This window comes from Salvelinus alpinus, chromosome 38 (genome assembly GCF_045679555.1).
Source record: "Salvelinus alpinus chromosome 38, SLU_Salpinus.1, whole genome shotgun sequence".
Taxonomy (NCBI): domain Eukaryota; kingdom Metazoa; phylum Chordata; class Actinopteri; order Salmoniformes; family Salmonidae; genus Salvelinus; species Salvelinus alpinus.
The window spans coordinates 3,427,496-3,454,755 of record NC_092123.1 but is presented as its reverse complement, the minus strand read 5'-3'; the positions used below and the strand labels follow the sequence as shown (position 1 = coordinate 3,454,755).

At 45.0% G+C, this 27,260-nt stretch overlaps 1 protein-coding gene across 3 annotated transcripts in view; it reads right to left on the bottom strand.

Moving 5' to 3' along the window:
• Positions 1-1,596: 1,596 nt before the first annotated feature.
• Positions 1,597-27,260, bottom strand: part of LOC139566252 (rho GTPase-activating protein 6-like) — a 106,882-nt gene continuing 81,218 nt past the window's right edge. For 2 of the 3 annotated variants that reach the window (XM_071387296.1, XM_071387298.1), the window contains exons 3-13: positions 23,523-23,594; positions 16,006-16,283; positions 15,667-15,862; positions 14,276-14,331; positions 11,964-12,114; positions 9,592-9,740; positions 8,562-8,741; positions 6,476-6,567; positions 6,057-6,289; positions 5,590-5,661; positions 1,597-5,502 (exon numbers count right to left, since the gene is read on the bottom strand). In XM_071387296.1, the coding sequence (XP_071243397.1) occupies positions 4,910-5,502; positions 5,590-5,661; positions 6,057-6,289; positions 6,476-6,567; positions 8,562-8,741; positions 9,592-9,740; positions 11,964-12,114; positions 14,276-14,331; positions 15,667-15,862; positions 16,006-16,283; positions 23,523-23,594 (2,072 nt within the window). In that variant the 3' untranslated portion in view covers positions 1,597-4,909. The remainder of the gene's footprint in view (positions 5,503-5,589; positions 5,662-6,056; positions 6,290-6,475; positions 6,568-8,561; positions 8,742-9,591; positions 9,741-11,963; positions 12,115-14,275; positions 14,332-15,666; positions 15,863-16,005; positions 16,284-23,522; positions 23,595-27,260) is intronic. The other variant, XM_071387297.1, reaches the window with a different exon arrangement.

The following is a 27,260-nucleotide window of genomic DNA, read 5'->3' as shown; positions in this document are numbered from 1 at the left end:
AGTCCCCCCCCACATCTCTCCCTCCAGGAGTGTTTTCCATGAAACAGGGTTGCGTGGGCAGGGTAGCAGAGTGGAGTCGGATCTCAGAGACAGAACAGAACCTCAGACGGGCGTGTTCCTTCTCAGAACCAGAACCAATCCTCCTCCACTGGGCTAGGGATTGAGGTCAGCCTTGAGTCCAGCTCCAGAACCATCTGGTCCCCATGGTTCCACTTTGCAAGAGCCAAACCGGAGACGGAGGGAATTACTGTGGCCTGCATGCGATTATGTGCCTCCACTGTATCTGCTTGTTCTGCAACACTGACAATCTATTACAATACATGGTTAATGTCAGATGAATAAGGGAAAATAGCTACACTGGTCCATACCTGTAGAGTATGATCACTGCTTTCCCATAGACTAAGATATCCCCTGGAAACGAATATAAAAATATATCCCTTCAGTGGTTGATGTCAGTAAGATAGTATGTACTCAATTTGAGTGGTCCTAGTGATGTAAATGGATTCATTATGTCTTGTATCCTTTCTCTCCTTGTGTCTGTGCTTACACCATGCTAAGGGGAAATTGAGCTCATATTGAGTAAGAACGGTAGGCCTACCACTGCCTGCTCGGAAATATTCAGTGGTCTACAGATGGACAGTGATTAGAATTCTGATTGGGTGAACCACAGACTTTAAAGGAAGTACTTTAATCACATGCTTTGACTGCTGTTTTGGATGCTGAACTAGGGGGGGGGGGGGGGTTCTGAACAGTCCATGGGACACTGCACCATTGAATGTCAACTATATTTGAGGAAATCCGTTTTCAGATCATTATATACAGTCTGATTCCACAAATCACAATGATTTTGTTTTATGGAAGCTATTTTCCACAGAAAGCTTAACATCCCTTTTAACTATTTTAATAAGCTAGGGGATTTTATTCATTTTCAAATGTTCAAAATACTTCTAGTTGATGGTTTGCAAATAATTGCACAAAATGACCTACCAAATAGCTTAATCAAATTATCAAATAGTAGACCACATGTTTTTATGATGCTCTGAAGTCAGTGGAATCTTTGTGTCTTCTGACCACATCTCTCTGGCTGTACTTACACACCCAATTAGCAGGACATTACCAGTTTAAGATGTGGGTAATAATCTCCTGGAAGTTTATTTTCAGCTCTGTTCTGTGCCGTAAACAGATGTAGGACTTCTTCTGAGCTCAGTGGGAATTAAAGCCGCCAGCGTGGAACGTTCTTACGGAGGTCTTGGTCTTCACTCTTACCTCCTCCCTTCCACACTCTCTCTTTCGCTCTCTCCTCCTCTCTCTTTTTATATGACTTTTCCTCTTTCAAGGTGAAGAATTATCAAATTGTCCAAATATGTCCAAACTGTTTTAAGAACGTTGGGTGATAAAGGATGATGTGGATGATTTAGATACCTTTAGAATGACCTGTGGACAAAACGACTAAGCAAAAAGATCTAGGGTCCCCTCTTTTGGTTTTATACTGTTATTACACCATCAAACATTCATGCATTCGAAATCGGTTACATCGCCACTGGTAAAAGGTATATAAGTGCACAAGCTGTTAACCAACAAACCAAGTACACAAAACACCTTCTTTCACGTTTAATTCCACAATGGCATATTTAAGACGACACACAATACAAAAGCGGACATCAGATCAAAACTCAGGCCATATACATGTGTTTGTTGATTTTTGGGGGGAGTAAAAACAGTTATTTCCATATATTACAATACTGAACGGATATAACAGTTGTAATAATTTTCAAAGAGCATGGATCTATGGCATATTTGACTCCAAACACACAGACATTGATAAGATAGTGCATAGAAACACAAGCTGTTGAAAGCGTTTTTTATAGAAGTAAAGATGGGACGCGTATTCGACAAGTACTGTCATTTTAGGGACACTGTAAAGATATGTAGAAATGTGCAAATCCTTGTAAATAATTCAAATGTCTCTCACACTTCAAATTCCTCTTGACATGCAGACGGATTGAAACAAACATGACCACCCAAACTACCATTTAGAAAGTGTGCAGTATTTGCCAGCAAATATCCACAAACCTGGGAAATGATTGTAGACTACTAGTGTATTTGGGAGCAAAAAGCATCAGGTAAATTATAGAGTATCAAGAGCTGTAATCACATCCGGCCGTGATTTGGAGTCCCATAGGGTGGCGCACAATTGGCCCAGCATTGTCTGGGTTCGGTCGGGGTAGGCCGTCATTGTAAATAACAATTTGTTCTTAACTGACTTGCCTAGTTAAATAAAGGGCAGCTCAAACATATATTTTTTAACAATTTTTACATTTACAAAAAAAATAGAGGCAGACAGTGTATGTAATGACAAAAGCAAGAGACGTGTTTGTTTTGTTGTTGAAAAGGAGGAATCAAAAAAGCTTTGGCAATTCCGAGAGTCCAGTAGAGTGAGTGCAAATATCTAGTAATATCCAAAATCAATCGGATAAATACAGTGAGCGGGAAAGCAATGAATCTGTCAGGCCAACAATGAACCTGTCAGGCCAACAATGAACCTGTCAGGCCAACAATGAACCTGTCAGGCCAACAATGAACCTGTCAGGCCAGCAATGAACCTGTCAGGCCAGCAATGAACCTGTCAGGCCAGCAATGAACCTGTCAGGCCAGCAATGAACCTGTCAGGCCAGCAATGAACCTGTCAGGCCAGCAATGAACCTGTCAGGCCAACAATGAATCTGTCAGGCCAACAATGAACCTGTCAGGCCAACAATGAACCTGTCAGGCCAACAATGAACCTGTCAGGCCAACAATGAACCTGTCAGGCCAGCAATGAACCTGTCAGGCCAGCAATGAATCTGTCAGGCCAGCAATGAACCTGTCAGGCCAACAATGAACCTGTCAGGCCAACAATAAATCTGTCAGGCCAACAATAAATCTGTCAGGCCAACAATAAATCTGTCAGGCCAACAATGAACCTGTCAGGCCAACAATGAACCTGTCAGGCCAACAATGAACCTGTCAGGCCAACAATGAACCTGTCAGGCCAACAATGAACCTGTCAGGCCAGCAATGAACCTGTCAGGCCAACAATGAATCTGTCAGGCCAACAATGAACCTGTCAGGCCAACAATGAACCTGTCAGGCCGACAATAAATCTGTCAGGCCAACAATAAATCTGTCAGGCCAACAATGAACCTGTCAGGCCAACAATGAACCTGTCAGGCCAACAATGAACCTGTCAGGCCAACAATGAACCTGTCAGGCCAACAATGAACCTGTCAGGCCAACAATGAACCTGTCAGGCCAACAATGAACCTGTCAGGCCAGCAATGAACCTGTCAGGCCAACAATGAACCTGTCAGGCCAGCAATGAACCTGTCAGGCCAGCAATGAACCTGTCAGGCCAGCAATGAACCTGTCAGGCCAACAATGAATCTGTCAGGCCAGCAATGAATCTGTCAGGCCAGCAATGAACCTGTCAGGCCAGCAATGAATCTGTCAGGCCAGCAATGAACCTGTCAGGCCAGCAATGAACCTGTCAGGCCAGCAATGAACCTGTCAGGCCAACAATGAACCTGTCAGGCCAACAATGAACCTGTCAGGCCAACAATGAATCTGTCAGGCCAACAATGAACCTGTCAGGCCAACAATGAACCTGTCAGGCCAGCAATGAACCTGTCAGGCCAACAATGAACCTGTCAGGCCAACAATGAATCTGTCAGGCCAACAATGAACCTGTCAGGCCAGCAATGAATCTGTCAGGCCAACAATGAACCGGTCAGGCCAACAATGAACCTGTCAGGCCAGCAATGAATCTGTCAGGCCAGCAATGAACCTGTCAGGCCAGCAATGAACCTGTCAGGCCAGCAATGAACCTGTCTTTTTAATCTGCTTCCAAAAATATTCCTATGCAGCCATAACCTTGACATCAACCACCTAATGGAATGAGAGAATCATTGGAATGAATTATGTTGATATGAGCTTGTAAGATAAGCCATGCTGTAGCAACCATGGTGAAGTGAAATCCAATAGCTAAAAGAACAATGTCAACTACGAAAAGATAGAAAGCAGATGAGACTTTATAGACGCCCAGAAAACATTTGATGAAAAGAGAGTAAAGGTATTAAAGAACTTTGACACAGTACTGGTCTTTTAGAACCCAACTTGGTTCAGTAAAGCTTTGACAGACGTTATCTTATTAAACCGAGTTAAAACCACACAACACAAACATTTAGACAGCCAGTAAAAAAAATGTTAGCTAGGTCGACATAAAATACATTATAATGCTTATATACAAACTGTTGCAAAACTGTACTATGGGCTCTGTTACTTGGTGACTGACATTGAATAAAACTCTGTTCATACAAACGTGTACGCTACTTACCGGGATATATTATCGGCAAGTAAATACCTTCTGAATACTAGCAGCGATCACTAATATATGTGATGACTTCAGTAAATATATAAGGGTAGGATTGGTCATGTAAATTGACTGTAGCTTATCAAATTGTTGTCATAAACGTTAAACCTTCCTATCTTCAAAAGTCACTTCTACATATTTCATTCGGCTCAATTTAAACTGGGGCCTTATCGAAATATGGACATGCAATAATAATAATTGTGAATCAAATTGATAAACTTGACGTATGAGGTATGTTTTGCTGACAGTTTAATGTTGATCCTCTCTGAAACAGCTCAGAGAGAATATTTAATAACATGCAAAGGAGTGACCAGGATACAACATCAATCGCGGATCAATACATAGCAAGCAGGAAACACTAGTGACTCTGTACCAAGTCTGTAGTATAGGCAGCAGCTGCACATGTAAACAACCCCATGGCGCCCATGTTTGGGGGGAAGGACGGAGGGGAGGACAGAGGGGAGGGATGGCTAACACTACCCCACGGTCCTATGGTCCAGCTTACACCAGTGTCTCTGGGAGTGTGTCTGCGTTTTCCGAGGACAAGAGTTGCCAGATCTGCCATCTGTCCCTCTGCCAGTCCTGCCACTCTTGGCTCATGGGTACCATGCTGTCCGTGGTGGGGGAGGCTGAGTTCTGTGGCACCATTGGCCTCCCACCCTGCAGGGGGTGCTGGTGAGGGGGTGCTGCGGGGGAGGGGGAGACAGGCTGGGCTGGTTTAGAGGCAGCGGGGGAGAGCCTGGAGGACAAGCCGCCATAAGGGGGAGGGGGCGGACCCGAGTGAGCGTAGTTAGGGCTGGGGATAGCCTGGTGTCTAATGCCCTGGGGGAGGTCCTCTGCGCTGCTGGCTGCTGATTGGCTGTCGGGGTGCGGATGGAGTGGGCTCACATGGTTGAGGCTCAGCAGGAGGCGCGGCCGTCCCGCCTCGCTGTGAGGGCTGCTACATACCCGTGTCACAGGGGGATGGGGCCTGCATTCGGCCACGCCCAGCGAGGTCTGTGTCCGTCGTACCACCTGCCTGGCATCGCCTTGGAGACAGTCAAGTCCTTCCTGGGAGCTGCGTGAGCTGCCCTCTGACATGTTGCTATGGGAACCTGGAGATACAGATGTCAATGGGAAAAGTCAGAAAATTAAGATAAGTAAAAGTCCAAAAATGTGATTGTTACATTTCAACAGCTTACCTGCATAAGGCTGGTCTTTCAGCCCTGGTTTCAGTGTGGAATGCCAAGCTCCCCAGATATTAGCATGCTCCTCTGACATATAGGACATAATAAACATGACCATGTTTAGGGACCATCATACTCATCATCATCATCGTCATCAGTATCAAGATTATAATCATCATCATCATCACCTCTACCACAATCATCATCATCGTCATCATTATCAAGATTATAATCATCATCATCACCTTCACCACAATCCTCATCATCATCATCATCATTAAGATTATCATCACCTCCACCACAATCATCATCATCATCATCATCATCGTCATCATCATCATTAAGATCATCATCATCATCACCTCCACCACAATCATGATCATCATCGTCATCATCGTAATCATCATCATCATAATTATCACCACCATCACCACGATCATATCAACCACAGCTAAGTAAGACTGGACAAGTAGTCCCCTCACCTTTTGAGACCCAGGGATTGGACCCATGGGTGTCCCGTGTCCGTCCTGCCACCTGCCTCACCAGGGTGTACTGTTCTGACCCTGGGCTGGTCCCTTCCCCCGGGTGCTCAGACAGAATGGGGGAGTTGTTGTCATAGGGGGACAGCTCTCCACTGGAGACCTTGTTGGAGTCACTGGAGGAGCGCCTCTCGCTCAGGGAGAAAGGATCCTCCGGTCGCAACACGTCTGGACTCCTGTGGAGTGGAAGGAGGGATGGATGAGGGAGAGAAAAGGATGGTAGAGAGAATAAAAAGATATTGCCATAGATGATGGGTTCTTCACTTTCTCTCAACAGACATGAACACCAGGCTAAGCAACTACTTTCGATGAGTACTCAAAATGTGTGACTGTGATATGTGCCGTGGAACCAATGTACTCACTGTGATGCCTTTCTCCTGAGCAGATAGTCTACCACATCAGGATCAGTCTCTAGTAAACTCATCAGGACCTCATTCTGCAGGTCTGGGGGCACCTACACACAGACAACAACAGACATGACCAAACAAGTACAAAAAAACGGTTTATGTATGTAATGGCACATGATGGAGCACTAGGGGGTGCTATTGACCAAGACAACCTCATGGTGAAAGTGAGTCTAACTTTTTCCATCTTCACGTTTGGTGATCACAAGCCAGTCAATACATGAACACATAGTATAACATTGAATACCAGTCTATGGATCCATGTATAGCAGGGATGGGCAACTTGGCGGCCCACGGACTGCACCCTTTTGTAGGTCCGTGGACCAATTTCACACCAAAAACAAACAAAAATATTTTTGGGTGGGAGGGAAGAATAATAGAATACACAAGGTTCAATTTAGAAACGTGGTTGTGCATAAGAATTCACTCAATTAGCCCATTTCAGCATTATTTTTTATTTTTTTAGATTGGTAAGTTTAGCTGGCCGCTAGACTATCTAAACTTATCGTTAGCATGGTTGAATTACCGACCGGGTTGGGGCCCATTGATGATCAGTTATCATCTTAATAACTGCAAACATTTGCCTCCATCCTATGGCAAAATATGTAGAATTGCGGGAAATTAGCTGTAAAACTGCAAAAAAAATCCGCCCTTGGCAAAATTATTAGAATGACATGAAATTAGTTATAAAATTGCTAAATCTTCTCTATGCTCCATGGCAAAATATGCAGAATTGCAGGAAATTAACTTTAAAAATATAATGTAAGCCGACCCACGAGCCACTGTGGCCCCTTATAATGAGTTCCGATTTTTTTGTTGCCCCCATCAGTTGTATAGTGTCTGGGCAATGAGCAATGAAATAGATAGGCAATAAAAGAAGTGATTTGGCAATGAAGCACGACAGTTCAAACACATCCAACTAAAGAGCTACAAACATATTTTTTGGTTTACATCAGGACCTTCACCAAACAACCCAACACAGTTGAAAAACACGAGGGATAACATTTCAGAACCTAACAAGACCTCTTTCCAGCGTCCCGCCACTACCCTGAATTCCACGATCTGGGGGGAGGGAAAAACAACCTCTGCAAAGTTCAACGAATACGACTTCTGTTCAGGGAAATAGTGGTGGTGGTGTCAGAACAATCAGTGCAAGGGATTGGCCCATAAGTCTCTTTGGCACCGTCTCTCTGGCATCAAAAGCCTGTGATCTGTAGTGGTCCGGAACTGGGCCCTAAGGCCTTTAATCAGGTCCAGGATCAGCTCTAACAGCACTAACAAAGGCCCACAGAGCTTTGTTTTCATTCTATAAGACAGAACCATTGTCTGGTAAAGCCTGGAGATTCTATAACTTAAACACAGGATGCATCCCAAATGGCACTATGAGCCCTGGTCAAAAGTAGTGCACTATATAGTGTACAGGGTGCCATTTGAGATGCAGGTATATGTTACTGAGTGGCACTGCTAACCCGGGACGAGGGAGGGAGGGAGGGAGGGAGGGAGGGAGGGAGGGAGGGAGGGAGGGAGGGAGGGAGGGAGGGAGGGCAAGAAAGAGGACAGGCAGAGGTAATGGAAATGGTATGGCTGTATACGGACCCAGGACATAGAGAGTTCATCAAACGTGTCAGTGCTAAACCCATGTATTTGACATAGTAACTACATAAACAGATTGAGTTGACAAAATGTAGGTTATGTAGTTGTTACAACTTCTCTACAACTGCGTCACCTCACCTGTGTACAGTGTATACAATGAACTCACAAGGGAGTCTTACTTACTGGCCATTCTAAAGTGATAATTCATTGTAGCTTGTTTGCTGGCTATTATGAATGCATTACTGTAATTACACAGTACCTGCCTGTCCAATTACCATATATGTGCAAGGTTGTATTATAAAGAGGGACTAAACAGGAGAGTGGGTAGGATATCAACACACACACACACACACACACATAGTATCTCTATATCTCTGTTCAAAGTATGACATCTATAAAAACACACACATACGTGCACAGGCACGCACACACAAAGAACTCCCCCACGCACCATGAAGAGGGAGTGGAAGGTTGCGATCATCCTCTGGAGAACAGCGATGACAGCGGTGCTCTCCTCCGCGCGGGCCGAACTCTGCACACTGAACTCCTTGTCTGAACTCTTCTGCTTGTGGAGCAGGTTGGGACCAAAGATGGTGGCCAGGTTCAGAGAGGTCATCTTGTTCCCCGTCACCTGGAGGAGATGAGGACATAGGAAAAACAATAATGCCAGCTGCTTAGCAAATGTTTTTATCTAAAGCCACTGACAGTACAGTGAGTGCATACAGTTTTAGTGTGTCCTGTATGTGATTCCTGCATAGCATGGAATCACATACAGCCACACTAGACAAACAAGTGCAATTGACTGTCATTAACGCAAAGAGATACACTACATTATACTTCCTGATTTAAAAAAAATAATTTGACCAGATATAATACCATATTGACCTCATAGAATACCATATTGACCTCATAGACTACTATATTGACCTTATAGACTACTATATTGACCTCATAGACTACTATATTGACCTCATAGACTACTATATTGACCTCATAGACTACCTTTTTGACCTCATAGAATGCGATATTGAGTGCTTCAGGAAATTAACTAGCGAAACAGATTGGACAACTACCATGAAGAACACGCAACAATGGCTAAACTGAGACTTCACCACGATGTCACAGAACAGCAGCCCTCTGTATCCAACCCTCCGAAATAGCCTCGTCCCCTTGATCACATCAAGAGACCAAATCAGTTACTGTGCGTCAGAGGGACACAATGACATGACAATGTTTTGATTGCGTGTTCCTGAGAGCTTGTGTGCCCCCCCCCCCCCGAGAACCCGAGATCACGAGACCTAGTCTCAGTGCGAGTTAGGGAGGGAGGAAGCTATGCTGTTGAAGCGGCAGCTTGACGCCGGTTACACACCTATCCAATCCTCTCAGATCTAGTTTATAGGGAGGTCTAGGGGGTAGGGGCTTGTGGTTGATTTGAGAATCATGGGGAGTGGTGGGGGTAACGGAAGGGGTCTTTGCCTCACCTCCTGTCCGTCTTTGTCCTGGCTGTCGTGGGCGTGGTTGGCCACGGTAGAGAGGAACTGCAGGAGGCGATGCAGGGTGTCGCTGTTACAGGCTGGCAGCAGGTAAACCAGGAGCTGGGTGGCACTCCGCTGCTCCTCACAGTCCAGCACTACAAAGGAACAGGACAGGGGTCAGGGGTTATAGGTTAGAGGTCAGGGTGTCGCTGTTACAGGCTGGCAGCAGGTAAACCAGGAGCTGGGTGGCACTCCGCTGCTCCTCACAGTCCAGCACTACAAAGGAACAGGACAGGGGTCAGGGGTTATAGGTTAGAGGTCAGGGTGTCGCTGTTACAGCCTGGCAGCAGGTAAACCAGGAGCTGGGTGGCACTTCGCTGCTCCTCACAGTCGAGCACTATAGAGGTACAGGACAGGGGTCAGGGGTTATAGGTTAGAGGTCAGGGTGTCGCTGTTACAGCCTGGCAGCAGGTAAACCAGGAGCTGGGTGGCACTTCGCTGCTCCTCACAGTCGAGCACTATAGAGGTACAGGACAGGGGTCAGGGGCTAGATGTCAGGGGTTAGAGGTTAAGAGTGAGGATTCAGTCTAAATCATTTGAAATATGTCACACTCTCACATATATACACATAGGCAAATATACATACACATAGACATACAGTCGTGGCCAAAAGTTTTGAGAATGACACAAATATACATTTTCACAAAGTCTGCTGCCTCAGTGTCTTTAGATATTTTTGTCAGATGTTACTATGGAATACTGAAGTATAATTACAAGCATTTCATACGTGTCAAAAGGCCTTTATTGACAATTACATGAAGTTGATGCAAAGAGTCAATATTTGCAGTGTTGATCCTTCTTTTTCAAGAACTCTGCAATCCCCCCTGGCATGCTGTCAATTAACTTCTGGGCAACATCCTGACTGATGGCAGCCCATTCTTGCATAATCAATGCTTGGAGTTTGTCAGAATTTGTGGGGTTTTGTTTGTCCACCCGCCTCTTGAGGATTGACCACAAGTTCTCAATGGGATTAAGGTCTGGGGAGTTTCCTGGCCATGGACCAAAAATATCGATGTTTTGTTCCCCGAGCCACTTAGTTATCACTTTTGCCTTATGGCAAGGTGCTCCATCATGCTGGAAAAGGCATTGTTCGTCACCAAACTGTTCCTGGATGGTTGGGAGAAGTTGCTCTCGGAGGATGTGTTGGTACCATTCTTTATTCATAGCTGTGTTCTTAGGCAAAATTGTGAGTGAGCTCACTCCCTTGGTTGAGAAGCAACCCCACACATGAATGGTCTCAGGATGCTTTACTGTTGGCATGACACAGGACTGATGGTAGCGCTCACCTTGTCTTCTCCGCACAAGCTTTTTTCTGGATGCCCCAAACAATCGGAAAGGGGATATATCAGAGAAAATGACTTTACCCCAGTCCTCAGCAGTCCAATCCCTGTACCTTTTGCAGAATATCAGTCTGTCCCTGATGTTTTTCCTGGAGAGAAGTGGCTTCTTTGCTGCCCTTCTTGACACCAGGCCATCCTCCAAATGTCTTCGCCTCACTGTGCGTGCAGATGCACTCACGCCTGCCTGCTGCCATTCCTGAGCAAGCTCTGTACTGGTGGTGCCCCGATCCCGCAGCTGAATCAACTTTAGGAGACGGTCCTGGCGCTTGCTGGACTTTCTTGGGCGCCCTGAGGCCTTCTTCACAACAAGTGAACCACTCTCTTGAAGTTCTTGATGATCCGATAAATGGTTGATTTAGGTGCAATCTTACTGATTCCAAGCACCACCCTCCTTTCTTTTGAAGCTTCCAGTCTGTTATTCGAACTCAATCAGCATGACAGAGGGATCTTGTCCTCGTCAACACTCACACCTGTGTTAACGAGAGAACTACTGACATGATGTCAGCTGGTCCTTTTGTGGCAGGACTGAAATGCAGTGAAAATGTTTTTTGGGGATTCAGTTCATTTGCATGGCAAAGAGGAACTTGCAATTAATTGCAATTCATCTGATCACTCTTCATAACATTCTGCAGTATATGCAAATTGCCATCATACAAACTGAGGCAGCAGACTTTGTGAAAATTAATATTTGTGTCATTCTCAAAACTTTTGGCCACGACTGTACATGTAGACAATGACATTCACAACACTTGGCACAATGTATGCACTCTGGTAGGCTAAAGCCCAACATTTACAGTGCATACAGCATGCCTGTGTGTCATCGACCCAAGTATACACTCTTAAGTGTGGGTTTAGTGCAAACTGAAGGTGTGTCCTACTAAAAGAGGCCAACGAAGGTGATTGGGCCTAGGGCAGAGAGTGACTCTAATGCTGCACACAGAGGGTAATTCATAAGTAGTGAAGTTGATGTTTCCTCACACATGGTGTTTATGAAGGCAGTGTAGAGCTCCTTGGTGAGGAGAGGGTCAGGCATGTCTCTGAGGAACTCTTTGAGCAGCGCGGCCACGTCGTGGACACTGTGCTCCTCATCCAACTGGACGTCCACTCCCCGGTCAAACTCCTCCCTCAGCTAAGAGACAGCAAAACAGAACATGAGATGTACCGTGTAGTCCACATACTTTACTGTTTATAGCGACTACAGTTAGAAAGTGAACTCAGAGAAACACTCAAACATATTCACATCGCACGCATGTAAACACATTCCGCACACATTACGGGGACACACAGATATACGCAGATACGCACACACCAGGTGTGACCTTGGTGGTGAAAACATTCTCACACGTAGTCCTGGTCCAACCGGTTCTGTTCCCATACTGTATCAACCTGCTACCTCCACAATCTGACCCCTAGCATTACTCAGGATTAAAATGTGTCCACTTAGTCCAGTAAGATAAGCATTATAACCAAGTATTGTATTTGATTAAGCGTTATAGTGAAGTTTGATTATAGCTTGTGTTTTAGATAAAAACTTTTACAAATCTAAATGTTGGCAGGAAGTAGCCTACTCATATAGCTACTTCCTTAAGTGAGAGATGGTTGAGATTTAAGTGACTTTGAAAATACAATCTGTTAGTAATGTTGATGATATAGTCAGTTCTTTTTCAAGTCAGCAAACGGGGGATTACAGTGAGAAGTCATGTAAATTGTCTCACATGGTGACATTTTGATTCAACACGCTGATAGCATTGTATCCCTCAAACGGTGAGATGTTGAAAATAGAAATAAACTCCCCATCACAGAACGGAAACAACACCATTTAAGACCGAGACTGAAACTGGCTGGCACCAGTGCTTGTTTTTGCTGACTTGAACGAAAGATTAGGATCTGCCATTGTGAGCGTGGCGTATGAGCTACGCAAACAGAGAAGACGAGAAGTCCAAATTCAGAGAACACAAGTCAGAAAACACTCAAATCTCCTTAAAAAACAGAGACATTGTTCAAAAACAACACTAAAACTAAATGAGTTTTCTGTCATAATAACCAAAAGCAAACGTTCAACTGACATAAAAAAAGGAAGGGGGAAAAATGTATGGCGAGCAAAAAAGATGTGGTTTGGTTTTGTGTGGTTTTAAAGAGTAAAACCACACTATGACGATATAGGCAGAACATACATGTCCATGTAATCTGATTCATTATGGTATAAAAGGCGAACCTGATCCTAGATCAGCACTGGGATGGAAATTGAATACAGGCCCTGGGATGGAAATTGAATACAGGCCCTGGGATGGAAATTGAATACAGGCCCTGGGATGGAAATTAATGCTAAAAGCCCTGCTTGAATTACAAATATGTCATTAAGGCGCGACTGCGTCCCTTTGTAGACTAGGGCCACGACTACAGAGGAGCCTGGCTCTTCAGCCGCGGCCAAGTTCATTCGCTCTGCTTCCTTTAATAACGTACTAATGCTGTAACGATCTGGGTGTCGTGGGTGTGAAGTCAGGCGCAGGAAACAGAGAGTTCAAGGTAGTGCTCTTTAATGCACACACGGCGGACATAGGCCACCTCACGAAACACTGGGTGCTAAAAAACAATTGCCCCAAACACGGGGACTAAAACAGTCCAGCAAAACCCACGAACAGGAACAAACACGTTTGTCTCCAACATACACCAATGTTACAACAAACAATCCCGCACAAAGAAACAGGCGGGCCGGCTGACTAATAAAGCCCAACTAATCACCACAAACGCATAACAGGTGTAACCAATAAACAGACGAGGAGGGGGAGTAAAGAATCAGTGGCAGCTAGTAGGCCGGCGACGACGACCGCCGAGCGCCACCCGAACGGGAAGGGGAGCCACCCTCGGTCGGAGTCGTGACAAATGCTTCGGTCGGTGTGCATTCTCCGAAGCAGCGGCAATATCAAAACCAATGCATGAATATAAATATATTATGTCAATATATCAGAATTTGAATAGCTTCTATCTATATAGATTAATTTCAATAGCTTCTATCTCAATATACAGAAATATAATGTAATTAGCATTGGTCCCTGTAAATAAATGTATAATAAGGACTTATAAAACCATATTGTCAACCAGAACAGTCAATTCATAAAATGTGTAATTCATTTCAATCGATGCTTCAACTGAGTTAACGATACAAGATCCCCTATTAATAAGATGGATTAAGTTATAAGGTGTCGCCGACCAATCACGGTGGGCTGAAACAACAGCTTTGTGCAGCAATGTGTGAGAAGTATCAAAAAGTGTCTCTCCCAGGTTCTCACCTGCCTCACTCTCTTCTTGGAGCTACCCACTCGGAATATCCCCACCGTCTGAAGACCTGTCGGAAGAAACAGCAGAGGACATAAATGAGCATCATCCTCCACTGGTCAAAGAGACACTCAAGCCGAATGATCACAGATGGAAGAGACGTGAAGACGTAGCCGCCATAAGCCTCCTTTCAACACAGACATCATAAACCAGCAAACCTAAACCAATGCTACTGTGGCCCATTCCTGCCTAAGTGGACTTTAGCTCCTAATGCTCAGTCCAGCAAGTGAGGATTAAAAGACTGCGGGAGAGTGGGGGAGTAAACCCAGGGGTCCACGTTGAGAAGGATTGCAAAGTCGGTTCACTGAGTGTCAGGAATGAATGGCCAGACACTACTGCCTTGTTTCTACAGCATCTTGGTTGGGCAGTGCAGTGCAGGGCGGGGTAAAGATGTGGGGCTGGTTGGGCAGTGCAGGGCGGGGTAAAGATGTGGGGCTGGTTGGGCAGTGCAGGGCGGGTGAAGATGTGGGGCTGGTTGGGCAGTGCAGGGCGGGGTAAAGATGTGGGGCTGGTTGGGCAGTGCAGGGTGGGGTAAAGATGTGGGGCTGGTTGGGCAGTGCAGGGCGGGGTAAAGATGTGGGGCTGGTTGGGCAGTGCAGGGCGGGGTAAAGATGTGGGGGTGGTTGGGCAGTGCAGGGCGGGGTAAAGATGTGGGGCTGGTTGGGCAGTGCAGGGCGGGGTAAAGATGTGGGGCTGGTTGGGCAGTGCAGGGCGGGGTAAAGATGTGGGGCTGGTTGGGCAGTGCAGGGCGGGGTAAAGATGTGGGGCTGGTCGGGCAGTGCAGGGCGGGGTAAAGATGTGGGGGTGGTTGGGCAGTGCAGGGCGGGGTAAAGATGTGGGGGTGGTTGGGCAGTGCAGGGCGGGGTAAAGATGTGGGGGTGGTTGGGCAGTGCAGGGCGGGGTAAAGATGTGGGGCTGGTTGGGCAGTGCAGGGCGGGGTAAAGATGTGGGGCTGGTTGGGCAGTGCAGGGCGGGGTAAAGATGTGGGGGTGGTTGGGCAGTGCAGGGCGGGGTAAAGATGTGGGGGTGGTTGGGCAGTGCAGGGCGGGGTAAAGATGTGGGGGTGGTTGGGCAGTGCAGGGCGGGGTAAAGATGTGGGGGTGGTTGGGCAGTGCAGGGCGGGGTAAAGATGTGGGGCTCGAATCAGATCAGGTGAGTGATCCCTGACAAAGACGAGGATTTTGACCACAGGAATAGAGCCGTGTCCAACACATAGGAACGTTTTGAAACAGGGAGGTGCTACCCGTGCTCATTTTCGTTTTCCGTTGCAAAACCTTTTGCTACATTGTGCCCTACTGAACAGGCCCCAGGTGTGATTAGTGAGAGGGGCTGTCTTCATTCGTACCATACTTCTCCAGGTGCTGGCAGCAGCTGTCCACCAGGCGAGGCACCTGTCTGTAGATAGGGTTGAGGCTCAGCCTCTTGTCCCGGTGCTTCTCCTTCTTGCTGGGCGCTTCAGCGGGCAGAGAGAGCTGCAGCGCCTCCAACAGGCGGGATTGGTTATCATCCAGGTCTGTGATGGAGTCCACCGACATGCCCCCCTGCAGACCACAATCAGAGCATTATCAAGCTGATGTCTACTTGAGGTCACAGACACACACACACAAACACACACACACACTCACACGGCGATGGAGTGTGTGTATGGAGTTGGTACAGTAGGCGTGTGGGGGGAGACCCTCACCCTCCTGCGTGCCCGCGGGGCAGCCTCGGGCGTGTTGGGCGACGTGGACTCGTTAGCTGTCTCCGAGGTGGAGCTGAGGGAGGAGTTACTGCTGGACAGCTCCTTATTGGTGGACCTCTTGGTGGCAAACTGCAGGATGGACGACACCAGGTCCGACGGGTCCTTATGCTCCTCCCTGTGAGGAGGGTCCTGACGCAGGCCATCCTGGCGCTGCCTGTGGGTCCGGTCGTTGGCGATCACCTGGGACAGGGCCATACCGAAGGCCTGGGGTATGCATTCTGGAAGGGGAGGGGAGGGAGAGAGAGGAATGTAAATACCATATTCTTAGCAGAGAGAGAGAGAGAGAGACAGAGGGAGAGACAGAGGGAGAGAGAGGGAGAGAGAGAGAGACAGAGAGAGGGAGAGAGAGGGAGAGAGACCGAGAGGGAGAGACCGAGAGGGAGAGAGACAGAGAGGGAGAGAGACAGAGACAGAGAGACAGAGACCGAGAAACCGAGAGAGACCGAGAGAGAGAGAGAGAGACCGAGAGAGAGACAGAGTGTGAGAGAGAGAGAGAGAGAGATACTATATGGCTATACTAAAACTCTTTAACATCGTCCTTAGCTCTGGCATCTTCCCCAATATTTGGAACCAAGGACTGATCACCCCAATCCACAAAAGTGGAGACAAATTTGACCCCAATAACTACCGTGGAATATGCGTCAACAGTAACCTTGGGAAAATACTCTGCATTATCATTAACAGCAGACTCGTACATTTCCTCAATGAAAACAATGTACTGAGCAAATGTCAAATTGGCTTTTTACCAAATTACCGTACAACAGACCATGTATTCACCCTACACACCCTAATTGACAACCAAACAAACCAAAACAAAGGCAAAGTCTTCTCATGCTTTGTTGATTTCAAAAAAGCCTTCGACTCAATTTGGCATGAGGGTCTGCTATACAAATTGATGGAAAGTGGTGTTGGGGGTAAAACATACGACATTATAAAATCCATGTACACAAACAACAAGTGTGCGGTTAAAATTGGCAAAAAACACACACATTTCTTCACACAGGGTCGTGGGGTGAGACAGGGATGCAGCTTAAGCCCCACCCTCTTCAACATATATATCAACGAATTGGCGCGGGCACTAGAACAGTCTGCAGCACCCGGTCTCACCCTACTAGAATCCGAAGTCAAATGTCTACTGTTTGCTGATGATCTGGTGCTTCTGTCACCAACCAAGGAGGGCCTACAGCAGCACCTAGATCTTCTGCACAGATTCTGTCAGACCTGGGCCCTGACAGTAAATCTCAGTAAGACCAAAATAATGGTGTTCCAAAAAAGGTCCAGTCACCAGGACCACAAATTCCATCTAGACACCGTTGCCCTAGAGCACACAAAAAACTATACATACCTCGGCCTAAACATCAGCACCACAGGTAACTTCCACAAAGCTGTGAACGATCTGAGAGACAAGGCAAGAAGGGCCTTCTATGCCATCAAAAGGAACATAAATTTCAACATACCAATTAGGATCTGGCTAAAAATACTTGAATCAGTCATAGAGCCCATTGCCCTTTATGGTTGTGAGGTCTGGGGTCCGCTCACCAACCAAGATTTCACAAAATGGGACAAACACCAAATTGAGACTCTGCATGCAGAATTCTGCAAAAATATCCTCCGTGTACAACGTAGAACACCAAATAATGCATGCAGAGCAGAATTAGGCCGATACCCACTAATTATCAAAATCCAGAAAAGAGCCGTTAAATTCTACAACCACCTAAAAGGAAGCGATTCCCAAACCTTCCATAACAAAGCCATCACCTACAGAGAGATGAACCTGGAGAAGAGTCCCCTAAGCAAGCTGGTCCTAGGGCTCTGTTCACAAACACAAACACACCCCACAGAGCCCCAGGACAACAGCACAATTAGACCCAACCAAATCATGAGAAAACAAAAAGATAATTACTTGACACATTGGAAAGAATTAACAAAAAAACAGAGCAAACTAGAATGCTATTTGGCCCTAAACAGAGAGTACACAGTGGCAGAATACCTGACCACTGTGACTGACCCAAACTTAAGGAAAGCTTTGACTATGTACAGACTCAGTGAGCATAGCCTTGCTATTGAGAAAGGCCGCCGTAGGCAGACATGGCTCTCAAGAGAAGACAGGCTATGTGCACACTGCCCACAAAATGAGGTGGAAACTGAGCTGCACTTCCTAACCTCCTGCCCAATGTATGACCATATTAGAGAGACATATTTCCCTCAGATTACACAGATCCACAAAGAATTCGAAAACAAATCCAATTTTGATAAACTCCCATATCTACTGGGTGAAATTCCACAGTGTGCCATCACAGCAGCAAGATTTGTGACCTGTTGCCACAAGAAAAGGGCAACCAGTGAAGAACAAACACCACTGTAAATACAACCCATATTTATGTTTATTTATTTTAACTTGTGTGCTTTAACCATTTGTACATTGTTACAACACTGCATATATATAATATGACATTTGTAATGTCTTTATTGTTTTGAAACTTCTGTATGTGTAATGTTTACTGTTCATTTTTATTGTTTATTTGACTTTTGTATATTACCTACCTCACTTGCTTTGGCAATGTTAACACATGTTTCCCATGCCAATAAAGCCCCTTGAATTGAATTGAATTGAGAGAGACAGAATGTGTGAGAGAGAGAGAGAGAGAGAGAGAGAGTGTGGTCGTGTATACATGAGATGTGTGTGGTCCTCCGTGTGAATGTGTTGTGAACGATAGAGATCTTTAGATTATGATCGTGACTGTATTGATTGTTCTGTGATTACTCATTGAATATTTGGCCGCAGGTGTTGTTGCGCACGTATCAACATATTCGACTACATCATATTTACTTTGAGACATTGACAGGCCCACAAGAGAAAAAGGAGACATTCTTAACGTGTGCTATAATAGTATAAAAATTATGTTTCAAATGTTTCCTAATTCAGCTCCAAATCCTAACTGGAGAAGTGCGTGTGTAGCTCAGACGTTTGTGTAAATCATGCATTGATGTCAATGGGAGCTTGGCACGGAAATTCAAGTTACGTACTTGGATCTCCAGTGAGGAACTCAGCCATCACTGTCTACCCAGCTTCTAGCGGACTAATGAAAAACAACAGCAGACTAATGAAAAAAATACCAAAAGATAATTTTCGGGTGGTATTTTCCTTTAACATGATGTATCAATTCCCCTAACAGACACAGGTCCCTGACAGTACACTCTTAGAAGAAAAAAAAGTTCAGCTGTCCCCATAGCACAACCATTTGAAGAACCCTTTTTGGTTCCAGGTAGAACCTGCATTTTAGTCTAAATGTTGTTATTGACATAGCCTTGTTCTGGTCAATGTTCTCTACCTACAGTATATAGTAGTCTAAATATCCCAATTCCTGTTTAGTTCAAAAGAATACAAGACACAAATTGCTGACACAAATGAGGGTTTGGAACTTTAAAGCCAATGATCTCAGAATCCTCTTTTTACAGATAGAACCTTATAGTCCCAAGCTCTCGATATATAAAAACAATCTTAACAATGTATTGTGATCATAGTGACCAAGAGACAATGCAAGAGACATGACTGACATGTATGAGACAGAGTTATAGAGAGGAAGGGAAGGAAGACAAAAGGGAGAAATTCAATTCACACAATGGAAAGAGAAGGGATTAAGCTAAAAAAAAATAGCTGTTTACAGACTTGGTTTATCGCAGCTCAGGATTATCAACGTGAAACAAATCTCCAATTAAACATTTCAAGATACCATCTGTGTTTCGATGAACACGCCGAAAAGAGATTACTACACATGCTACGAATAAAACAGATGAAACTAAATCTCATAAAACGTCTCACCCAACCTATATTTCCCCATAAATAAGTCAACAAGGAACCATTTCTTAACAGTAAGTCAGTGTAAGACTTCTCTGCACGTAAGCCCACCACATTAGCCAGGTGGTCTTTGATTCCAGTGAACAATAAAGTCCTGCTACAAGTCATTTTAAGAACAGGCTCATGGCAGTCTCGTAAATTCAATTAACAGCGTCCGTGTGAGCTGGCACTACTCTAGGCCTGTTCTCACTCTCTGTCTAGGAGAGAAACTGAACTATTTTAGTGTGCCTACTCAAAATGAGCACTAATCAACTACTGTCACAACCTTTAGAGCAAGTGCGTCTCCAAACCAGAACCGAGAGAGATACAGACTACAGTAAATGTTCAGCCATGTTAGGTTCAATGTGGAAACCGTTGTTGACATTGGATGACAATATATCTTCCGGTCCACAACAAACCCAAGGTCCACCCAATCACAAGCCAAAGGCATCACCCAGACAGATTTCTGTTTCAGTCCCCGAACACATTCTGTTGTTGCAGTGCAGTGTTAGAAGGCTACATTATAAAGTGGTCCATCTCAGGAGTGAGTTTGATGCAGTGTGTACCCTACTGTAAGTTCATTTACTATGGTTGTCTAAACAGTTGAGAGAGAGGTTGCTCCAGAGGCCAGTACGGCATCACGGCAACCCAATGGACCACAGCACATGCCACATCATCACACATGTCCCACTCTGGTGACAGATTGAGCCAGAGCTTTGAGACAACACATGACAGCTGGGATAGAGAGAGGGGGAGGGGGGGGAAGCAGGGAGAGAGAGAGGGAAAGAGGGAAGCAGGGAGAGAGAGAGAGAGAGAGAGAGAGAGAGAGAGAGAGAGAGAGAGAGAGAGAGAGAGATGGACAAGGCAGGGAGAGACAGAAAGAGAGAGGGGGAGGGAGAGAGAGAGGGGGAGGGGGGGAGGGAAGCAGGGAGAGAGAGAGGGAAAGAGGGGAGGGAGAGAGGGGGATGGAGGGAAGCAGGGAGAGAGAGAGAGAGAGAGGGAGAAAGAAAGAGGAGAGAAAGAGAGAGGGGGAGAGAGGGGGAGGGAGAGAGAGAGGGGGGGAGAGACGGGGGGAGAGAGAGGTATGGAGGGAAGCAGGGAGGGAGAGAGAGAGTCATCATGTACTAAACAACCACATATGCTAGTTGACACAGTCCACTCTCTCTACAACCACAAACTTTGAGAATTATTCACTTAAACACACACACAAACATGTATGCACGCACACACACATATACATACACACACCCTAATGACAGCATTTGGCAGCCTGCATGTTCACAGCCACTATGTTTCTAACCCAGTACCGCAGGGGAATGTTTCATCGACCACCGATCTCTCACGCAGTGAGTTTACATGACATGAGAAACTGAGAATGGGACTGCTGCTGTGATGAATTATTTACATACAGTACCAGTCAAAAGTTTGGACATACCTACTACTCATTCAAGGGTTTTTCTTATTTTTTTTATATTTCTACATTGTAGAATAATAGTGAAGACATCAAAACTATGAAATAACACATGTGGAATCATGTAGTAAACAAAAAAGGGTTAAACAAATCAAAGTAGCCATCCTTTGCCTTGATGAAAGCTTTACACACTCTTAGCATTCTCTCAACCAGCTTCATGAGGTAGTTACCTGGAATGCATTTCAATAAACAGGTGTGCCTTGTTAAGTCAATTTGTGGAATTTCATTCCTTCTTAATGCGTTTGAGCCAATCAGTTTTGTTGAACTTCTAAAGTTTCTGCAAGTGCAGTCGCAAAAACCATCAAGCGCTATGATGAAACTGGCTCTCGTGAGGACCGCCACAGGAAAGGAAGACCCCATTTCTGAGGCTGGTAACTCTAATGAACGTATCCTCTGCTGCAGAGCTCTGCTGCAGAGCTTCAGAGTTCAAGGAACAGACACATCTCAACATTAACTGTTCAGAGGAGACTGCGTGAATCAGGCCTTCATGGTTGAATTTCTGCAAAGAAACCACTACTAAAGGACACCGATAAGAAGAAGAGACTTGCTTGGGACAAGAAACACGAGCAATGGACATTAGACTGGTGGAAATCTGTCCTTTGGTCTGATGAGTCCAAATTTCTGATTTTTGGTTCCAACCGCCATGTCTTTGTCAGACGCAGAGTAAGTGAACCAATGATCTCTGCATGTGTAGTTCCCACCATGAGGCATGGAGCAGGAAGTGTGATGGTGTGGGGGTGCTTTGCTGGTGACATTGTCAGTGATTTATTTAGAATTCAAGGTACACTTAACCAGCATGGCTACCACAGAATTCTGCAGCGATATGCCATCCCATCTGGTTTGCGCTTAGTGGGACTATCATTTGTTTTTCAGCAGAACAATGACCCAACACACCTCTAGGCTGTGTAAGGGCTATTTGACAAAGAAGGAGAGTGATGGAGTGTTGCATCAGATGACCTGGCCTCCACAATCAGCCGACCTCAACCCAATTGAGATGGTTTGGAATGAGTTGAACCGCAGAGTGAAGGAAAAGCAGCCAACAAGTGCTCAGCATATGTGGGAACTCCTTCAAGACTGTTGTAAAAGCATTCCAGGTGAAGCTGGTTGAGAGAAATCCAAGAGTGTGAAAAGCTGTCATCAAGGCAAAGGGTTGAAGCATTTCAAATATTAAATATATTTTGATTTTTTGTAACACTTTTTTGGTTACTACATGATTCCATATGTGTTATTTCATAGTTTTGATGTCTTCACTATTATTCTACAATGTAGAAAATAGTAAAAATAAAGAAAAACCCTTGAATGAGTAGGTGTGTCCAAACTTTTGACTGGTACGTTATACCACTTAGAGTAGTTTTTACCTCCATCTCTATTAGAGAGTATGTGATGCAAGCACAGTGGCTGTATTTCAGCCCAGTCCCCTTAGAAGGAGTTGCTCCACTTTGCTAAATATATCCCTGCTCCTCCCCTAGTAAATATGTCTATGTTTCATAGCCACTCTGCTATTCACCTGGGCCTGGGGCTAAACTTAAAAAAAAAAAGTGCTATCTAGAACCTTAAAGGGTTCTTTAGCTGTCCCCATAGGAGAACCCTTTGAAGAACAATTTTTGGTTCCAGGTAAAAGCCTTTTGGGTTCCAAAAGGGTTCTACCCGGAACCAAAAATGGTTCTACTATGGGAACAGCCGAAGAACCCTTTTGAAACCCTTTCTTCTAAGAGTGTGGGGCTGGGGACTGACACGTTTCTGTTCTCTCTGGGACTGGGAAAACGTCTTCAGAAATGTGACAGCTGTTAATTGTATTACCAAGGAGGACACCGCCTACATAGCCTACAGATCTGTTATATTACTTTGACCAGTTTGTCACAGCAGGAAAATGTACAGTACAAAGCACTTAGTCTTTCCATAAAATACCACGCTGAGGGGTTTGCACTAGTTACCACAGCTACAAAGTCAAAATTGTCTATATAAATAAAATAATTAAAATCATTTTGGTTAATTTAAAGTTAGGGTTAGGCATAAGGTTAGCAGTGTGGTTAGGGTTACGTTTAAAATACAATTTTAACAAGAGAAACTGAAGAAATGGACAGGCTTTATGACTTTGTGGATGTGGTAACTAGTGACAACCATGTTGAGGGCTTCACATCAATGTACCTTTATCTTTGTTTTTCTCTTTCGCCAAAGAGTCCAACTTCCTCCTCAGCGACTTCTTCCTTTTCTGTCCATCTGAGAGAAAGAAAATCATGAAAAACGGTCAGTTATCTGTACACACTGATAACAATCCACACAATGACCTGCTGTCACATTAGCTGATCTCTTCCATTATCATGTATGTCGGCCATTTTGGAGATGATCAAGCCAGTGGCTTCAAAGAGCATTGCTTATCAAAACACTGCAGCAATAAAGATGACAAATGAGTGTCTCCAGCCTCTGATCCAGTGATTTCATCAATAGAGGATCAAGAGGAAAGAAACAGAGGACATTCTCATTTCCTCTTGATCCTCAGGCTTTCCTGTGAAGAGGGATTATTAAGGAATCAGCCAATCAGCATTCAGGGCTCAAAACATCCACTTTATAATAAGGAATCAGGGCCCCAGTTCACCTGAGCTCAATCCTGGAAGTGAAACTTAACCCTGAGAAAAGTAGAGAATGAGCACCTTCAATGTAAAATGTATTTTATAGCATATTATTCTACTATTATATCAAGGTTACAGCACACTGCTTCACAATATTAGATATCACCAGTGGAAGATTTGAACAATTTCACATCATGCTTTGAATTAGGGTGGATCCAAATATGAGTTTCATTTTGAAAACGACTAAATCGTTATGAGGAAGGGAAAGAAGTGTTTTGTCAGCTGTCAACAAGATCTATGAATCCTAGCAAGATCTTTGATTAATGCACAGGAAACCTCTGGCAGCGTGGACCAAGGGTTGGAACTCTTATTGAGGAAATACCTCAAAACTGTGTCTATAGCCAGAGCGCCTCTAATCAAACAGTCGATGAATCTGTCTTCAAAACAGTCAAGATGTTATTAACTGGGCGCACACTGATTGAATCAATGTTGTTTCCACGTCATTTCAATGAAATTACGTTGAACCAATGTGGAATAGATGTTAAATTGATGTCTATGCCCAGTGGGTATGCTCTTTTATGATTGGTTTACAATCTTAACAAGGATGTTTTTTCCCCCATTGGCTCAGTCAAATCACCCTGTTCGTGGAACAGGTATCTATATATTTTTTTTTTCCCCCACCTTTTTTTAACCAGGTAGGCTAGTTGAGAACAAGTTCTCATTTGCAACTGCGACCTGGCCATGATAAAGCAAAGCAGTTCGACACATACAACAACACAGTTACACATGGAATAAGCAAACATACTCAATAATCAATAATACAGTAGAAAAGTCTATTTACAGCATGTGCAAATGAGGTAGGATAAGGGAGGTAAGGCAATAAATAGGCCATGGTGGCGAAGTAATTACAATATAGCAATTAAACACTGGAATGGTAGAATGTGCAGAAGATGAATATGCAAGTAGAGATACTTGGGTGCAAAGGAGCAAGATAAATAAATAAATACAGTATGGGGATGAGGTAGATTGGATGGGCTATTTACAGATGGGCTATGTACAGGTGCAGTAATCTGTGAGCTGCTCTGACAGCTGGTGCTTAAAGCTAGTGAGGGAGGTAAGAGTCTCCAGCTTCTGTGATTTTTGCAGTTCGTTCCAGTCATTCCAGTCAGAGAACTGGAAGGAAAGGCGGCCAAAGGTAGAATTGGCTTTGGTGGTGACCAGTGAGAGATACCTGCTGGAGCGCATGCTACGGGTGGGTGCTGCTATCTTTGTGGCTTGCATGGTCTAAAAAAATAAATTGTCAGCCTGATTTTTTTTTAAAGCCTTATGGACCTTGACTATTGTCTGAATCTGGCACGTAAGAATGGTGTGTTATGATGGTTCTCCATAGATATAGAGTGTCTGACCAGTGAGCTGAGATAAGGCGGGGCTTTACCTAGCAGAGACTTGTAGATGACCTGGAGCCAGTGGGTTTGGAGTCGAGTATAAAGCGAGGGCCAGCCAACGAGAGCGTACAGGTCGCAGTGGTGGATAGTATATAGGGCTTTGGTGACAAAACGGATGGCACTGTGATAGACTGCATCCAATTTGTTGAGTAGAGTGTTGGAGGCTATTTTGTAAATGACATTACGAGGGTATGTTTGGCAGCATGAGTGAAGGATGCTTTGTTGCGAAATAGGAAGCCGATTCTAGATTTAATTTTGGATTGGAGATGTTTAACGTGAGTCTGGAAGGAGAGTTTACAGTATAACCAGACATCTAGGTATTTGTAGTTGTCCACATATTCTAAGTCAGAGCCGTCCAGAGTAGTGATGCTGGACGGGCAGGCAGGTGCGGGCAGCGATCGGTTGAAGAGCATGCATTTAGTTTTACTTGCATTTATGAGCAATTGGAGACCACGGAAGGAGAGTTGTATGGCATTGAAGCTTGTCTGGAGGTTAGTTAACACAGTGTCCAAAGAGGGGCCAGAGGTATACAGAATGGTGTCATCTGCGTAGAGGTGGATCAAAGAATCACCAGCAGCAAGAGCAACATCATTGATGTATACAGAGAAGAGAGTCGGCCCGAGAATTGAACCCTGTTGCACCCCCATAGAGACTGCCAGAGGTCCGGACCACAGGCCCTCCGATTTGACACACTGAACTCTATCAGAGATGTAGTTGGTGAACCAGGCGAGGCAATCATTTGAGAAACCAAGGCTGTTGAGTCTGCCAATAAGAATGTTGTGATTGACAGAGTCGAAAGCCTTAGCCAGGTCGATGAATACGGCTGCACAGTAATGTCTCTTATCGATGGTGGTTATGATATCGTTTAGTACCTTGAGCGTGGCTGAGGTGCACCCATGACCAGCTCGGAAACCAGATTGCATTGCGGAGAAGGTACGGTGGGATTCGAAATGGTCGGTAATCTATTTTTTTACTTGGCTTTCGAAAACCTTAGAAAGGCAGTGTAGAATAGATATAGGTCTGTAGCAGTATGGGTCTAGAGTGTCTCCCCCTTTGAAGAGGGGGATGACCGCGGCAGCTTTCCAAACTTTGGGAATCTCAGACGATACGAAAGAGAGGTTGAACAAGGTAGTAATTGGGGTTGCAACAATTTTAGAAAGAGAGGGTCCAGATTGTCTAGCCAGGCTGATTTGTAGGGGTCCAGATTCTGCAGCTCTTTCAGAACGTCAGCTATCTGGATTTGGGTGAAGGAGAAGTGGGGGAGTCTTGGGCGAGTTGCTGTGGGGGGTGGAGGGCTGTTGATAGGGGTAGGGGTAGCCAGGTGGAAAGCATGGCCAGCCGTAGAAAAATGCTTATTGAAATTCTCAATTATAGTGGATTTATCGGTGGTGAGAGTGTTTCCTAGCCTCAGTGCAGTGGGCAGCTGGGAGGAGGTGCTCTTATTCTCCATGGACTTTACAGTGTCCCAGAACTTTTTTGAGTTTGTGCTACAGGGTGCAAATTTCTGCTTGAAAAAGCTAGCCTTAGCTTTCCTAACTCCCTGTGTATATTTGTTCCTAACTTCCCTGAAAAGTTGCATATCACGGGGGCTGTTCTATGCTAATACAGAACGCCACAGGATGTTTTTGTGCTGGTCAAGGGCAGTCAGGTCTGGAGAGAACCAAGGGCTAAATCTGTTCTGGTTCTACACTTTTTTTGAATGGGGCAAGCTCATTTAAGATGGTGAGGAAGGCATTTTTAAAGAATAACCAGGCATCCTCTACTGACAGGATGAGGTCCATATCCTTCCAGGATACCCGGGCCAGGTCGATTAGAAAGGCCTGCTCGCTGAAGTGTTTTAGGGAGCATTTGACAGTGATGAGGGGTGGTCA